The sequence below is a fragment of the Castor canadensis genome, chromosome 12 (assembly GCF_047511655.1).
Source record: "Castor canadensis chromosome 12, mCasCan1.hap1v2, whole genome shotgun sequence".
Classification (NCBI taxonomy): domain Eukaryota; kingdom Metazoa; phylum Chordata; class Mammalia; order Rodentia; family Castoridae; genus Castor; species Castor canadensis.
Window position 1 is genome coordinate 106700335 of NC_133397.1, and position 18516 is coordinate 106718850.

At 42.4% G+C, this 18516-nt stretch overlaps 1 protein-coding gene across 1 annotated transcript in view; it reads right to left on the minus strand.

Moving 5' to 3' along the window:
• The window catches only part of Cd101 (CD101 molecule), a 36396-nt gene extending 18199 nt beyond the window's left edge, over positions 1–18197 (minus strand). Inside the window, exons 1-6 of the mRNA XM_020173118.2 lie at positions 18003–18197; positions 9705–10085; positions 8102–8515; positions 6200–6586; positions 2733–3110; positions 1688–2092 (exon numbers count right to left, since the gene is read on the minus strand). Coding sequence (XP_020028707.1) covers positions 1688–2092; positions 2733–3110; positions 6200–6586; positions 8102–8515; positions 9705–10085; positions 18003–18045 — 2008 coding nt within the window. The 5' untranslated portion in view covers positions 18046–18197. The remainder of the gene's footprint in view (positions 1–1687; positions 2093–2732; positions 3111–6199; positions 6587–8101; positions 8516–9704; positions 10086–18002) is intronic.
• Positions 18198–18516: the final 319 nt, after the last annotated feature.

The window sequence follows — 18516 nt, forward strand, 5'->3', positions numbered from 1 at the left end:
TATAGATTATACCCATGGGTGGGGATGGGTTTAGTTCAGGATAGTATGTAGAGTGAGGACAGAAAGCTGAGGATGAAGTCAAAGGAACAGTTGTCTTTTTAAGTGGGGGGAAGTACAGGGATTTGAACTCAGGACATCATATTTGCTAGACAGGCATTCTACCATTTCAGCCATGCACCCAGCCCTTTTTTGCTTTAGTTATTTTTCAGGTAGCATTTTGAGTTTTTGCCCAGGGCAAATCTCCTTTGGCAATCTTGTTACCTATGTCTCCTGTGGCACTGGGATCACAGGTACGAGACACCACACCCGACTTATTGATTGAGATGGGGTCTTACTGACTTTTTGCCTGGGATGGCCTGGAACTTAATCCTTCTGATCTCCACTTCCTGAGTAGCTAGGATTGCAGGCCTGAGTTACCATGCCTGGCTGGAACAGTTATCTTTAAAGAATGAATCAAGGACGGATACGGTGATACACATCTGTAATCCCAGCACAAAGGAGGTTGGGGCAGGAGGATCATAAATTTGAAGCCAGCCTGGGCTACAAAGTGAGACCCTGTCTCAAAAACCAAGAAACAAAAAAAAGAATAAAATAAACAAGGGTCTTGTAGAGTGGCTCAAGTGATAGAGCACCTGCTTAGTAAGTGCAAGGACCTGAGTTCAACCACCAAAAAAAAAAGAGTGAATAAAATCAACAATAGAGTCAGAGAATTGAGAATGAAAAGGAGCAGTCAATGTTAGGAAGGAAATCAAGAAGACCTCATGTTTGGGGCAGCAGTTTCAAATACAACAGAAAGACAAGTAAATTAAGACATGAATCAATACACAAGCAATCATCATATTACCAAAAATGTTTAGCAGCAGAGAGACAGACAGCCACCATGTTTGAGCCTCTGCCTGGTTTATCAGGCACTGCATGAGACATCATCTCTGTCCCCACATTTCAGTTGCACTTCAGTGATTTACAGAAGAAGTAACCAAGGGTTGGACAGATTAAGAACCGTGCAGCTACCCAGTGCATGTCAGATAAAGGACTTCAAAGTCTCTAGAACACTGTATCCCAAGTTAAGGGAGAGAAGATTCACGACACAGGACCCTTCCTAGATTGGGTCCTACTTCAAACTTTACCATTCTATTACCAACCAACGAGGCAGATAATATTTGACTGTAATCAGGAATCCTCTGACTAGTATGCACTAACACCTTAATGAAACTGGCGTCATCCCTACCACCTGGGACACATTCCAAATGTGTAGTAACTGCCCAGGCATGGACAGTGACCTACCTAAAAAGTGGTCTTAACCAGAAACTGTGCTCTGTGTGTTCTGAGGCCCTGCCTGTGCCAGGCAGTGCCCTTCAGCTGGTAGGAGGTGGCAACATGTGAGCAGAAAGGGCATGGAGCAGTGGTGATTAGTTGGTGTGGAAATACTTTGATGTTTTTCACAAGCAGTATGGCCATTCATACATATGGTATTCATCTTACGGTGTGTATTTATATAGCACCAAGGGAGAGGGTTCTTTTTGTTTATTTCTATAATTTACCCAAGGTGAGAGGAAGTTGTTTGAGCTTTTTTTGGATTGGATCTCTCAATATAGCCCAGGTTGGCCTCGAACTCATGATAGGCATGTATCACACTTGCCTGGATTTTTTTTTTTTAAAGATTAGATTAATTTCAAGTGGCACCTACCTGGTAAGGAAATGTCTATCTTCAATGAGTGAGAGATGGAAGAAGCTCTGGCCAGGTCACTTGTGCCTAAGGAATTTCTGTCATAAACTTTTACTTCACACTGATACACTCCCGTGTCATCCTCAGCGGCATCGTGGATTAGGAGTTGAGAATGAGACGATGTCTGTGAAACCTTTGTCTTCTTGTGAAACTGGGGCAGGAGATCCCCCCAGTCGACAGAGCCATTATGGGTGATTCGAACTAGCTGATGAAAGACTTGAGACGTGGCTGGCTGGAACCACCATGTCACAGTGAAGGGCAACTTGAGGTCAGGGTAGCCAACCCTGATGATGCAGGACAGTGCAAAGGTGTTGCTTAACTTCACTTGTGGCTGGCGACTCATCAAATTAACTTGTAAACTTGAGTCTGCAGATAGAAACATGAAACACAATTCCTAATCTGTTTACCAAATCAGAGTGCAGGAATTTCACGTTCTCCCCGGGCTGCTGTTCACACTGGACTGTGCATTTGTGCATTTGGAGTGCCATGTATTTGGGACTAAAGGTTGATTTACAGAACAGTCTGTCCTGAATTCTGACCTCAGTTTTCCAGAGTTGACCCCCTGGCCTATGACTGTTCTCAGCAGCCATAACAAACAGGCAGTGTTTCTCCAGTCTGCTGCTTAGACAGCTGTTGCCCAGTGGGTGGAACACCCCCGCCCCTTGGTCTGGCCTCCTTCCTTCCCCCACTCCTGGGTACAGTGACAGATTCTCTTGCCCATGCTACAAAAGACTGCAATGCTAGACTGTCAAAAGCCAGAATGCACAAGGCTTGGCTGGCTACATTCATCTGTAAGTGACAACTTGCAAGTTGCACTATAAAGATGATCTTTCCAAAGATGAATAAACTTCAGAGGTTAATTAACAGACCTGGTAGCCAGAGACTGCCCTGTGTGTCCCAGGGTACATAAACAATTGCTGGGAGATTCAGGATGACACAATCAAATTAAACCGCAGAATGAAGCGACTGATGTACAAGTTCAGAAAAGGATTTCTTTGGCACTTACTCAGAGATTTTATGGTGACCGGAATCTTCTGAGTCCAGTGACGATCTGTTGCTCCATTCCAGAGCCTCTCAGACACTCTGCACTCATATGTGCCACTGTCTGTGACCATGGTGGAGGTGATCTCTAGTCGGAAGGTGGCCCAATCCACTTTCTCCAGCCTTGTGTTCCTATGGTACCCAGGGTCCCCAGAGGAGGTACCCAGCTGCACAGTGCCATCCTGTCCCATGCTAGCCACAAGCTTGGGCTTGGTCTGGTTCTGTGGGACATACCACCAGCTCACAGACAGGGGAGTTTCAGCCCCACCTGCCTTGCAGACAAGGGTGAGCGTGTCTGCTTCCCATACAGCTTGCGGCTTGGTAGACACGACCACACTTCTTGCTATGGAGTACAGATTACAGAAGAAAAAAGTGTTTCAAATAAATGAAAAAATTTCTAAGTTACAGTGAAATCTCATTAAAGAGGACTTGACCAGTTTGTGACAAATTAGATTGGGCCAGGAGAACCTACTTACATTCAGACAGCTTATAATTTGCACTTATTTGTTTATCAGTTTTCAATCAGCACATCTTGAAGAATATCTAACTGGAAAAATATCCAGTAATATTTTGTTAGATTAATTAAGGTGAATGAAAGAACGGAAAAGCTGTGCCAATTTAAATTTTTGGTCTTTTAGAATTCTGGTCTTCAGATTTCAATATGATCTTCCTCCTTCTACTTATCTTTCCCTAATCAGTCCTAATTAGTTTAGTGTGCATTTTGAATAGGGAAACATTGGCAATTAGATCTCTGTTCATGATATCACCATAAAAATTGTTGCCAAGAGGACATAAATTTATATCTATCTATCTATCTATCTATCTATCTTATTGGTAAAGGGAGAGACTTCTTATGTCTCAATTACTGTGTAAAACTATCAATGTAAAACTGACTCCAATCTGGGAAATCGAAGATGTGTAGGAATAGCAGACATTCATTCAACAAATGCTTATTATGCAAGTCTTATCCTCGTTGCTTTTGCTTTGTGGGGAATGCAGAGTTACATCAGGACCTCCTGTTCCAGGCATACCAGCACTAAGAGTAAGGTCAGGACCCCTGGAGTCAGAATCACCTGAGCAATACACTTGACCCTTCTGAGCCTCCGTTCTTTCCCGTAACAATGAGGATTATAATTGGGTAATAACCCAATTATAATAACCCATGTTATCACATTGTTGAGAGACCTGAACAAAGGGCACACATACAAAGGACCTAGAAAAGGTAAGCTGTTAGCATTAGTGTTTAACAAGAAGCACTGGCAAGCACAGAGGAAGCTCAAAGCAAAAGAGAGAAACAAAATAGAACTGGTGTTGGAAACCTAAAGAGAATCTAAAGGAATTTGCAAATTGCTCTTCCCTGCGGAGGAAGGAATCAGTCTTGGACTGTTTTTACACACACACACACACACACACACACACACACACACACACATTACAAAGACAAAATGAAGGTTACTATTCACAAACAGGTTTAAAAAAGTTAGCAAACCTGCTTCCAAATTTTGGGTATGAGAGGGATGACTATGGCCCATACAGTTTTTCCTATATAAAAATGACTCAGAACTGAAGTTTAGAAATTATTACTCACGATCTCACCACTTTAACATAACATTATGGTTTGTTTCAACTCACATCACTTTTAAGGCACATTCGTTGTGGTCACTGCTGCCTCTGAGTCAGAAGTGAGATGCTCATCGTGTGTAACTTATACATTCCCAGCAACAGAGCTCGCTCCTTCTGTTTACCCACAGAATGAGAAAATCTGCCCATACTTCAAATAATGGGTTGACTTTCAAAACAGAATGTTAAAAAGGTCCTTAATAAATATGGTGGTAAAGTTTTCCTGTTGCTACATATTAGGCCCAGTTTGGACTCCAGCCTGTGCCACGAATTATTTTTAGCTTTGGAAGATAACCCTGGCAGTAGGATTTGTCAGCTATGCAGCACAAAGCACTCTTTCGGATCTTTTTGGCACAGATTCCTGCATACTGGGTTTAAGAAAGGTTGCAGATATTTTTCAGGGAGGTTCAGATGCACAAGGCAGAGATTTCACACTGGGTAAATATGCAAACCCGCCTACATTGTTTTTTCTGAATCCTAGAAAGTTAGACCAAATGTTTAGTGTGAAAAATAACACCAACACACTTCCTGGCTTGCCACTAGAGGCCAAGACTGTGAGCCTTCGTCTTTAACCAGGTCGGGAGATGGAGAAAAAACATCAAAGGGAAATGTATCTATCTTTGGATGTGCTGCTAATGAGCAAGTGCAATGAAAATATCTTTAATTTTAGCTCAGTTTCTTTAATTATTTTTTCCTTTTTTTTGCTTTTGGGCAATTATTCTTTCTCGACTTTGAACTTCACACTCAGCCCAGAGAATCCTAATATTAGTTGTAGATTTGTCTGTTTTCACTCTACACAAAAAGCACTGATTATTCAGACATGTTTAAGGTTTCCCAACCTATACAAAGTAAAGGTGAGCTGAGTGGCTTTCTTAGTCTGTTTTATGTTGCAGTAACAAAATACCTTAGGCTGGAGAATCCAAACAGCTGGCATCCTGGTGAGAGCCTGCTAGCTGCATTAGAACATGGTGCAGAAGAAAAAGGGGAGCAGAAGGGACCAGCCCACGGTACTCTCACTTTTTAACAATCCACTCTCCCAAAGGTGGCACTACTAATTGCTTCAGGGTCACCACACTGGGGACCAAACTTACAGCCTGGCAAACTTTGGAGGACAAACCCTATCCAAACCATAGCAGTGGCTTTTGCTGTTTTGAGCACACCAGGTGAACACGTCTGTCTCACCGCATCACAGCCAAGTGCAGGAAATGGAGCCCGCCCACTCTCCTTTACCTCTTCTTTCTCACTGTTAGTCAGCTTTATGACTAAACGTCACTTCCACTGCAGGTCAGCACAACAGGGTATTAATGGTAGGTGTCTGAAAGATGCCAGCTCTGTCTCCAGGTTGGCTAAAGTGATTGTTCATTCCCCAGGAAGAGGGACAACGTGTAGCATGTAGTTCGTTCTTTACCCTTCATCTACATATAGCATGTGCGCACACACACACATACACACAAAAACAGAGGGATTCTCTGTTTATAGAAAACCCAAGGCATAAAAATTAGAACCAGCAAAAAGTAACTAGAATCAGAGAATCTAAGGCAGCAAGAGGGACTGAAGGACCATCTGATTGTGTGGCATCATTTCGTAAATGAAAGCTGGGATTTAGAGAAGCAAAGGTGTGTCCATGGTCACGACCTACTTAATGACTCAGAAATGGGACTCCAAAGGTCTCTGTCTTGCCAGGTGCCTTCCCTTACTCCACTCCAGCTCCACTCTAAAGGATGTCTCCACTGTGGCCAGGAAGTCCTCCTATACTGCCAGAGGAGGGGTCTGAAAGCACCCTGACCCATGTGTGGTCCCAACTTCACCTACCTGCTGGCTCCCGCAGGTGCACTTGGCTGACCGGAGACTGCTTTCTCTGAAGTACCTGCCAGGAGCCCCTCTGAGTTCTAGTCACCTCTGCCACTGCACAACTGTAGGCACCTGCATCCTCTGGGCCCACAGAGAAGATCTTGAGAGAGAAAGCCTCAGGTTTTAACTTTGACACCTGGAGCTGTCCTTGACTTGATCTGACTTGGTAGTCCTTCTTCAGGTTCAGGACTCCATCAGCATCCATCCGGGCAATTTCAGATCCATTGAGGAACCAAAATCCTTGAAGCTGAAGGTCCCAGCTACTTCCCTCCACAAGGCAGAACAGTTCTAGTGGTTTCCCTTCATCAGACATGCTTTCAACTGTGAGGCTGACTTCAAAATCTTTTGCTGGGTAACAAAAGCAAGGCAGGTATTTAGAAAGCCCAGTGCACCTGTTCTTTCAGTACTGGAGAGAGGTGAGACCCCCAGTAAGGGTACCTCATGGATGGCATTTCATGTGGAAGTTCAATTCTAGAGTGGCAGGTAAATCCCCGCCCCCCTTCCCGCCCCAAATCCTTATAAAAATGCCCCTGACTCTTCCTTAAGTCACTCAGAAAGTACGGCATACAGGGTTTTCTGAATGAAATCCTATTAAGCAAGGAGTGTGAACAGATCTATAAAGTATACTACTATAGATGAGCTTTCTATTTTTTTGGGGCGGTGGCATTGGGGTTTGAATTCAAGGCTTCATGCTTGCTAGGCAAGTGCTCTACCACTTGAGCTATTCTTGCAGACCTTTTTGTGTTGGGTATTTTTGAGATAGGGGTTCAAGAACTACTTGCCCAGGCTGGCTTCAAACCATGATCCCCCTGATCTCTGTCTTCTGAGTAGCCAGGATTACAGGTGTGAGTCACCGGCACCTGGCTTAGATGTGCTTTTGTAATTAAAAAAAAAAAATCAAAAGAGTCTATGCTATTTGGGATTGCTGTAAATTAAGCTCTCTTGCGCTTTCTTTTTGATTTTGGTGCTGGGGATTGAACCCAGGGCCTCACCCATGCTAGACACGCACATCTACCAGAGGCACAACCCCAGCCAGTCCTTGTTTCTTATTCTCTTTGTTGTCTGAGACTATCCAGTGGAGTTTTCCCAAATTGAAAGCACCTATGCTGTGGCTCAATAGGCCTGAGTATCATTTGGATATTTGAGGACAGCAGAATGACTAACATGTTTCTAAAAAAGATGAAGAAAACTTCAATTATCTGCCACCAAATCTTGTAGCAATGGATATACTTGATTTTAGCAGCTCCCTCTTATTAGAACAAAGCCTATGTAGACAGGCCATAAATTACAGATAAGACCTTTGCCTACTTTGGACAAAATTGCCAATCAATCATGAAGGGTGACAAGATGAGAAAAGGGGTCATCAGATGGAAGGAAATCCCAGTCCTGAGAGGGGCAAGGTCGCATGCTGGAAACTGGAGCCACTTTGACACCCACCTGTCTGTGGTGTGTGGACTCTGGGGAGACACAGGCTGTCTTTGCAAGCTGGCCCCACCTCTTACCAGCAGTCAGCACAGCTAACATTAAGGTTCCTTGCCTTACAGGGTGGTTGTTAGGACTAAATTAAATAATGTAGAAAATGTGCTTACAAAGTGTGCCTGGCAAAGATGGTTACAAAACTATTCCCATGGCTGGCTTGTGGCATCAATCTAACCATTGAGTATTTTTTTATCCCACATAAAATCTTGTATAAACAAAGCCCAAATAGAACATCTTTCTTCTTAGTTATGTTTCCCAGATGACAAAACCAAAACTGACTCATATTTTTAGCTGTTTTTTAAAAGTCAACAAAAGATTTTTAAAAATGAAAATAAAGAGATCCCCCAATCAGTGAACTCATGACTTTCCTGAAAAGATAAGTACCTGCTGGCTGGATCCTCAGGGTCGTTTGATCTGACTGTTTTCTCGTGATCAAAGTCCAGCTTTCATCTGGGTCCTGGATCCATTCGGTTGCCTCGCAAAACAGCTGGCCTTCATCTGAGGGCTGGAGCCTGCCCACCGACAGCCTGAAGGTAGAGACTCCAAGCTTGTCCAGACGCACATCACTAGCTGTAAATCTCTCTGCATATGAGGGCCCAGGGATCAATGTAAAATCCTTGGAGAGAGAAATAATCTGAGTGGCTTGGCTTCCTCCTTTCTGCATCAGGTACCAGGTGACAGAGAGGTGGGTATGTTGAGCTGTGGCTTTGGATGCCTCGCAGGTAAGTTCTAATGGGTCACCTTCCTTTTTACTAAGCGTCTGGGAAGTCGAGGTGGCGGTGAGGGTATCTGGAATAACTGGAAGCAAAGGAACGAGGAGGATAGGCTGATTGGCCCCTCCCTGCTCACTCAGCCTCCTCAGGTGAGGATGGCGCCCTGAAACCCCATCTGTACAGCACACCTTTGAGTTGGTTTGCCACTAGTCATATGGCTTCTTACCCCATAAGCTTTCTTTGTTGCCAGTGGGAGCTCTGGCATTTGAGTACACTCTATAGAACTTGCCAGAGCACACGGCCCAGTACAACGATGTGTGGACCCTGGCTTATTAGCATAGGCTGAAGGCAATCTGGCTACAGAGGTGTAGAGTGCCTACTGGGAAAAAGCACCGGGAACTACCAGCCCTGGATTCTGACCCCAAATTTGTCCCTCTCAGACCACATAAACTTGGACACTTCATCTCCCTGGGCCTTAACCTACTTCCTATAAGATTCTGACATAATCTGTTAAAATTTACATTCAGAGCCAAAATGCAACACTTCTCTAAGTTTTCCTAACTATCCTACTACCACCATTATATTCTCCAAATAAAATCTTGCAGACCAAACCTGTGTGAAAACAGCACTTAATTGAATCAATGAATATTGTAGCCTTTGTGTTAGGAGCTGAGATAAACTCAAGAAGTTAAGAGTTTGGTGGGAGGGGTGTATACAAATAGCCGATTACCACAGAACTGGGTGAGTGCTAATAATGGTGCTATAAATACAGCATCAAGAAGAATGAAGGTGGGAATACTGAAGAAGAGATCCTGAAGTATACGTAAGAGTTTGCTAAGCCAAAAAGTGGCTCAAGGACTACAGTTTTTCTCACCATAGGTAAATGTGCTAGAACAAGTGAGAAAAATTATTTCCAATTTTATAACTTATTACCTATGATATAACGCCAGCTTTCTTATCAAGTTACTGTTGTGCCTTCAAGAAGAGACAACATAGAGGGAGGGACGGCTCAAAGATTTGTTTAAATCTGTTGGTATTACCGACCTGCTGTTAGGTTTTGGGAAGGCCTCACACTGTCATCTGGACAGAAGACTGGGAAAAAATGAACTGATGGTTTCAGAGAATGTGAGATGCCTACTTGTAACAAAGCTCAACCTCTCCAGAAGGGTAGGCAGGCTATTTATCCCCAAAGCAAACAGAGCAATCTGAATCCTGTCACCTTGCTAGGCATGGTGACAGAGGAGTCTGGCTTCTCAGGGGCTGGTGAAGCTTACCAGTTAGGTTCACCCTCGCACTGTAGCTCCCATGGTACTTGCTGTCAGTGTTGGGGGTGTGACACTCATACTCGCCAGCATCCTTCATCTGGAGCTTGGAGATGTGGAACAGGACGGAGTTGCCCTGCACCCGCTCCACGTAGATGTCCCGGCTCCGAACCCGCTGTGCATACACCGTGTAGGAGAAGCCGGCATCCCGGGTGCTAACGATTTGGACTTCCCTGCCCGGGGCTGTCGGCAGGTACACGGACCACTGGAAGTGCTGCTCAGATGGCCCCTCGTGGCCAGTTACGTTGCAGCTGATGCTGACGGGGTAGCCTCTGGCTCGGTACAGCGGTCCTCTTTGAACGCTGACTACTCTCTGGCCAGTGCTGACCTTAGCTTGCAAGTAGGAGGAAGAAAGGGGGATAAAAATAGATGAGCGCTCTGGCTCCCAATGCACTTCTCTATATTACAATTCTGGAAAAATGAGATTGCAGGTTTTTAGCAACAATCAACTCAAAGGTTCACGATTTCTCTATGCTGAGCAGCAGCGGAATGGCTCCACGTGGAACTTGCTGTTTGATAACGTTCACTTCCGCAGGAATCTAGTCTCTTTTAAATAAATGTTTAGCTTCATCCATCCATACGATGTGGCCTCATTCATAAAGCAACAGCCTATCCAAGAACACTCATTTTATTTATTTACAGTTTTCGGCAGTACTGGGATTTGAACTCAGGGCTTCGTGATTGCTAGGCCGGTGCTCTACCACTTAGGCCACACCCCCCCATCCCTTTTTGCTCTGCTTGGAGATAGGGTCTTGCTTTATGCACAGCTTGCCTGGACCGTGACCCTCCTGTTTTACCCTTCCCGCCATAGATGGGATGACAGGTGCACACCACTGTGCCCAGCCATTGGTTGAAATGGGGTCTTGTGAACTTTTTGCCCAGGCTAGACTTGAATCTCAGTCCTCCCAATCTTTGCCTCCCAAGTAGTTAGGACTACAGGCATGAGCCATCATGCTCAGCCTCCAAGTGCGTTAATTTTAATTTATCTTTTGCATTATTTCATGCAAAAATTCGGCATATACCTCCTCAGACCTCAAATTCCAGGGCACCTGCCATTCCTATGGAAGTGGTTGCCAGAAAGACAAAGTGTCTGGGAACCTTGATTTTTCTTACTGGCAGGTTGGAAATATTTGTAGCTCTTGGACAGGTCTGATACTAGGTTAGCTAAAATTAGCATTGGAAGTGGCAGCGACACTTGCGGTTTTTTTATTGTTGTTGTCATTGTTTTCTAATTTCTTAGTCACTTTAGCATTACCAAAAAGCTCCAAAAATGAATGATTTATAAAGTCCAGCAGGTTCTGTGGTCAGAATTTATTTTATCTCTTACCAAAGATTTCTAGCTATGACCACTATGGGATGTTTTCTATTGAAACAAATCTCAAATATAATGGCTAAAGGAGAAGACATGATTAAATGGTAACATTTCATTAGAAAAAAATTTAAGTGCAACATTTTTCAGACATCACAAAGTCCATGTTTATTTATTATGATTAATATTTTGTGTTTCAGCTGTGTGCCAGTGGCTCACGCCTGTAATCTTAGCTACTAAGGAGGCAGAGATCAGGAGGATCAAGGTTCAAAGCCTGTCATAGGGAAAAATGCCACATCTCAAAAATACACAACACAAAAAGGGCTGGCAGAGTGACTCAAGTGGTAGAGCATCTGCCTAGCAAGTGTGAGGCCCTGAGTTCAAACCCCAGTGCCACCAAAAAGAATTTGTGTTTTAGAAAGAACAGACATCAATGACCACAATTCCTTGGGGTGGACCATATCCTTCAGGGCCTAGTTGATGGTGAAGACAGGATTGAAATACTTCGGAAGGAGCCGAAAGGGAGCAGTGGCTTGTGAAGTTAACAGAATAAAATTCTGAAGATGAATAGAATTTGTAAGAAGGCGGAGTGTCTGCTGAATTCTGAGATTCCATAAGGACAAAGAGTAAAGGAGATTACAGTAGAAGTAAGATGAAGAAAAGGACAATGACATGGAAACCAGGAAAAGGCTAAGTAGAGGAACTCTGAATGCAATGCAAATAATCCTGAAGGATAGAAAGGGGCCTACAAGGAAAAAAAGGGACCAAAAAGGTAAGCGGTGAACCAAAAACTTCATATGTGCAACTCCAAATGGTAGACAGACTACCCACACCCACCCCATCGACCAACCACACACATTTCCAACCATAACTTAAAATATGGTATTCATAAATCTCAATTAACTGGATACATTTATATCATGGGGTTTTTTTGGACTAAGTATCTAGAAATAGAAGTTAGTCTACTTTAGACAATTTAAATCATTACTTACCAAAAAGGTTATACTACAGAGGCAGTTTAAAATATTTTCAGCAATGCCATCACAGAGAACCGTGTGTACTGTGCAACAACCACATGTAAAAAAAAATTGATAACCACACTATTCATTGTAGATTCAAACAAATGACAACCCAGATGCCCTTCCACAGTAGAATGGGTACACTGTGGCTCACTCATAACATGGAATATTCTACAGACATGAAAATTAATGAATTACAACTATTTGCAATAACATAGGTGACAATGTTCAATCAAAGATGCAAGACACTTTTGGATCCTTTTGACTACATACAGAAAGATTCTACTGTTTATAAAATTTAAAAACAGGCAAAACTACATTGATACATAAGGGTTAAAACAGTCTTTTATTAAAAGCAAGGAAGTGGTTATCATGAGTCAGGAAAGTGGCGGTGTAGAGACTGTGATGGGATTGGAGCACACGGCAGGATGAGTCCTGACAATATTCTATTTTTTTTTTCAACCTGTGCAGTCATCACAAAAGTTTTCTTTTTACTCATTTGTTAAAGTGTGTATTTATCTTTTATTAACCTTGTCTTATGTGTTATATTTTACTGTATGAAATGATTTTTAAAATCATGCATGGTTTGGAGGTACCACTAACCTATTTAGATCAGGGCATGTTTCTGAAAATGATGTTATTTTTTGGTGGCAAGGCAACACTTTGCCAACATTTCCCATCACTTTTTGGTGAGATGAGTACCACATTTGAAAGATTATCTTGTGAAAACTAGCACTTCATTTTCTACTGCATTAACTCTCCAATTCAGCAAATGTTTATCCAACCACTTAGAGTGTTTTTGATACTTGAGAGACTGAGATATGAAGATGCATTTAGAATAGTCTCTGACTTCAAGATTTTGATCATCTAGTCAGGCAGAGTGATAGTCATCTTTCCATGAGAAAAATATTGTAAGAGTGCTCTGAGGAGTTCAAAGAAACAGAGGATATGTCTTTAGGGGAAGGACATAGGTAAGGTTTATGGAAGATATAGTATCAGTGATGGTCTTTGGAGAATTGGAAAATTTGAAAAGTTGAATGGGGAGGCAAAGGAGACTTTATGACAAGTCTACATGAATAGAAACCAAAGACAGTTTCAGAAAATAGGGAGCAATAACTGAGTGGAGCAGGTTGCAGGAAGTTTAGGCTTAATAGTTTGGCCGAAATTAATTAGGCAATGGAGAGTCAATTGAAAGTGTTGAAAAGGTCTTAGGAAAACTAACCCCATGGGACTTAGAAATTGACATGAGTTGTCAGAGTCACATTAGTACTGAGGTAATGAAGGCACAGGGATAGAAAGAAAGGGACTCTATTCCATAGCTACTGAGATGAAACCTATAGTTTTTTACATTTTTGGATGCTTGGGTTAGTAGGGGTAAACAGAGGGATGGGAGGTAGGAAGGCAGAAATCAAAGATACCTAGGTTTAATAAGATTGGGAGAATAATGGTACACAACAGAAATGAGGATGTCAGGAGTAGTTATTATTGTTGTGTGTTCAGGGGTTTGGAAATGCAACATTTGAGTACCATGGAATAAACAGGAAGGATATGCAGCAAATACTTGGAAATAATATTTAAGTGTGTGTGTGTGTGTGTGTGAATGAGTGCATGTATGCATTGTGTAGTCTACTGAACTCTGAAAATATTTATAATCTAATCCTTTCAAAAACTCACATTTAGTAATGTCAAAACTCATAAGTGGTTGAGTCAGATTCGAACCTACACCTGCAAATGTCCAACCTATGCCATGTCCATTGTTCCTCCTTGCCACCTGCAGCTGGGGAAAGAGTTCTGGGCTGTAGCTATAGATGAGGTCAGTTCCATATGCACACTGGGAAGTGTCAGGGGTTTCGAGGAAGAGAGCAAAGGAGAAATTACTAGAGAATCTTGGTTTAAAGCATGGCACGAAGACCAAAACCTATAGAAGGAGAGTCAGAGTAGTGGGAGGACAAACCAGGACACTGTGATTTGGAAACCAAGGGCAGCAGAACTTTCCAAGAGGAAAAGGCGTGGCAGAACTGCCAAAGTTTCTGGAGGGCTGGAGCTGGAAAGGCAGAGGAGGGTACTTCAAGCAGGATGGTGAGAATGTCATGCCATGGAGGTCCATGTAAAACAGATTTCAGGAGAGCAGAAGCAGCTGGTTCGGAGGGTAAGAAGTAACTGTAGGAAGTGTAAACTATTTCAAGAAGTTTCAAGGGAAAGAGAAGACTAGGATGGCAACTAACAAGTGTAGTGGGCAAGGAGTAGTGAGGGGTGGGTTAGAAACGGGCCTCTTTGCATGTTAATAGGCAGAGGCAGCAATGGAGGGGAAGAGACGGATGAAACCAGAGAAGATGAGGAATGGAGTAAAACCCTCATAGAGACATGAGCCGTGAATATGACTGAGCAGCGATCTGAATGGTTGTGTCCTTCCAAAATTCACCTGCTGGAACTTAATTCCCAGAGGGTTGGGGTCTCTGGCAATTAAGGGGTCTGCCCTCAAGAATAGTAGATTGGCAACTTTATATGAGAATTTAGAGAAACAATTAGTCCTTTCAACCATGTGAGAACACAATTAGAGAGTGCCATCTATGAGGAATAGGCCTTTAGCAGACACCAAGTCTCCTGGTGCCTTGATTTTGGACCTTCCAGCCTCCAGGACTATGAGAAATACATTTCTGTTGTTTCTAAGGTGCTCCATTAAGTATATATTGACAGTGCTGGGGTTTGAACTCAGGGCCTTGTGTTTGCTAGGCAGGCACTCTACCACTTGAGCCATTCTGCCAGCCCATTAATATTTTTGTTATTGTAGTCTGAACACACAGAGACATACTACCCTCTCAGAAAAGTGAAAGCACAGGTGTGGAGGTGTCATAGGTACTTGTGAGGTGAAAAGAAAAAAATGGTGGGCTCATTTGAAATGGATATGCTTTGGGATCACATATTGAAGTGTCTTATTATCATAAGCACACTTTCTGTGAACTGTTTCAAGGACATCCCTCCTTCCTCCTAAAGAGAAAAATACCTTGGAAGGTGGGTCCATCGTCTCTTTGTGGATAGAAGATTTGACACTTTGCACAATAGCTCAAACTCTTGTCTGATGAATACACAGCTTGTCCTTGACATACTGACATGGGAGTCTTGCTTTTCAAACAATAATTCCTTAAAGGCATTGAGTTCTCCGCCCCACCCCCCCAAAAAAAAATCACTGTTTCCAGCACGCAGAAGGCTGAGGCAGGGGAATTGTGAGTTCAAGGCCAGTCTAGGATAATGTAGGGAGATCAAAAAACAAAACAAAGCAAAATGCACCAGAATTACCAACATTATCATTTCAGTATTATTTGAATGGAAACTTCTAGGTTGAACCATATAAAATGGCTCATATTTGACAATGTTTGACACCAAAACCAACAATTAATTCCACTTAATACAAAACCTCCATAGGGAATAGCCAACAAACCAAACAACTTCTCTTTCTTTGTATTTTCAAATACCCTGTATGGTGGGAGGCTGAGGTAGCTCCCATCCATGATTAAGGGGGATTTTTATGTGTGTGTATTTTCTGTGTATACAATTTCAGGAGGACAAAAAAAAGCCCCTCTCTCAAGCCTGTCCTGTCAATGGCCTTTATTTAAAGAACAGTTAGTCAGAATGGGGGGCTCACAGATCAAGCAGGGAAAGATAAGGGCTAAGTCTGAGAGTTCATTACCAATTCATTGACTTCATCTTGCACCATATTCAAATCTGTTACTGAATCTTTGAATTTATTGGAAAAAAATTAATTTGGGGAGTTGAGTGTAGCTCAGTGGTAGAGTGCATTCTTAGTATGCACCAGGCCCTGGGAGGTCCGACCCCCAGCACATAAATCAATAAATGCATAAAAGTTGGGACAAAACATACATTTGTTAAGCAATATAATTGGCCAATTTAGCATCATTTAATTTGTTCATTTCCTATATTTGCAATGACAAATAGTAAGCTTCTAAAACATTTTTCAAGTTACTTCCTGATTTATGTATTCCTCACAAAAAAACTGTGATTCTGTACAAACTTAGTGCTTTAGGTGAGTCAGAATCTGGAAGAGAGAAATATTTAACCCAGTTTAGGTTATTGTACAGAAGTGGGTTAAGAGAAACTTCCAGCTTCCTCTTTTTGAATGTTGATTACTACTATCCTTCCCCAAGACCTTTGTGCCTGCTTAGCAAAAATAAAAACCAAAACCAAAAAGCAACAACAACAAACTACGTAACAGCACAAAATAAGTGTCTGTGGGGGTGTGTGTATGGGTGTGTGATAGAGAGAGGGAGAGAGAGAGAGAGAAAGAGAGAGAACCCTCAAATCTTTGAATTATTGAATAATATAAAACCAGTTTCCCCCATGAATAAACAAGGCAAACCTACAGTCCAAGTACACAACACATATATGATCACAGTCAGACAAGTGAACAGGACAAAAACACACCATCTTCAAGAATCCCATCAGCACACCTTATCCATCAACATCTGCTACCTCAGTCTGGCAGATAACATCTCCCAGCAAGGGGTCCTGGCAAACTCCCTTGCAGGCTATTCTCTTCCCATTAGACCCAGACTGGATTCTCACCTACATGTCCCTTGAGACACGCCCTATTTAGTTCTGCCATTATTTATGGAGAAAACCTTTACTGCTGAGAACTGTATGCCTTTGATCATTATCCTCCTTACACTGATCACAGCTTGGTTCAGGTCCCTGTACTCACTCCAGTCTTTATAAAGTAAAATTTCTCAACCCAAGCCCACATAGAGGACTGGAGTCCATAAGCTAGGGTGAAAAATACCCTAATCAAACATCTTTATTTTCATTAATCTCTAGTGGAAGTTTAGTATTACCTTCAGTTACGAATGTAGACAACAAATCACAGATATCTTCACATCTCATAATAAATTTGCAGCCGCATTAAAAAGTTCCTCATGTTCATCACTCCTTTGAAGTTGGTGGTTAGTAAATCAAGCTCTAGATCTTGTTGTGGAGTATATAAAGAAGTAAATAAGCCATGACATCACAATTTATTAAAATGTCCTTGTTTGTTTTGAGACAAGGTCTCACTTTGTAGCACTGGCTGGTCTTGAACTCCCAATCTTCCTGCCTCAGCCTCCTGAGTGAGGGGTTACAGGCATGTGTCACCACACTTGCTTCTAAAAATATTTGAATGATTATTTCAGTATGGCTGATTCCCTCTACAATCCTATGCATTTATTTTATGAATTAAATTTTTTTCTGACATGGGGTCTATAAGCATCCCCCAGATGCTGAAGGAATTGATAGTACAAAAAAGTACCAGCTTCCTGCTGCCTGGCCTGGAATTATTGCTTCCCTGACCAATTCATCTATTTCCCCTTTCTCCAAATTTCTCCTTCTTTCACCCAGTTTAGGCCTATGCAAACCCCAGTGCTCTCCAAATGGCCTTTAACAGAGCAAAGTGAATCTTCCTGCCTCCTTCTCAGTCTCTCGGTAGTTAACTCTCACTTTAACGCAAAGATAAAACACAGGACCTTCTTTTAGCTTAGCCTAAAACTACTAAGTACCCTCATAACCTTTTCTTCCACCCAACCACGTTCTTAAGATGTATTTATCTAGTCAAACCCAACATCAAGCTCTTCCTCTCCCTTGGGATGGTCAGCCCAGGAAGACAAGGCAAAGTCAGGGCCATGCAAAACTAGTAGATCTGGCAGCACAGAATAATATGAAAAACAATGAAATTGGGTACACAGGACTCAACCAAGTATTCCCAAGGATGCCTAGGGAAGCTAAGAACTGTCACCGTAAGTAAAAAATGATTGGAAACACCAGAATTATGTAGCATAACTGTTCCCATAAAGACCAGATGATCCTGCTCCATCACCCAGCAGCCTCCAGTTGACTAGCTCGTGTGATGACAGAAACATGCACAATTATGGAACTTACTCAGAAAAAGGAAGAGAGATGCCACGTAGAGGGTATGTGCCATTTGGATGGGTACAGATCTTTCTCGGTGGCGTCAGTGAAGTGGCTCAGAAGCTGAATGACAAATGTTTGCACTGTTACTGCAAAAGTAAAGAGGAAGCAATGGTGTGGTTTTCAGCCCACAGAGAAGCAAGGCACGCTACATCATAGGGCTCTTTCTAGTCACTCAGATATGAGTGTGAAAAAAAAAGTTATCTTTGTAGATAAGTAACATACACAGATAAAAATAAGATGGGATTCATCCTGGCTAAATATATATCATTTGGTAATGATGAGGAAATTTAAGCTGAATAAATTTTTTAAAAAAGGAGAAGAAATGATTGCTTCCTAACCTCCACTTCTCCTCCCCTCTTGAGAGAGGAAAGAAGAGAGGGGCCCCTGGAAAACATGAGCTTGGGGTCACACAAAGTGTGAAGAGAACAGGCTTTAGAGTCAGGCTACCTGGGTTGGTGTGCAGATTCTACTTTTAGTACCT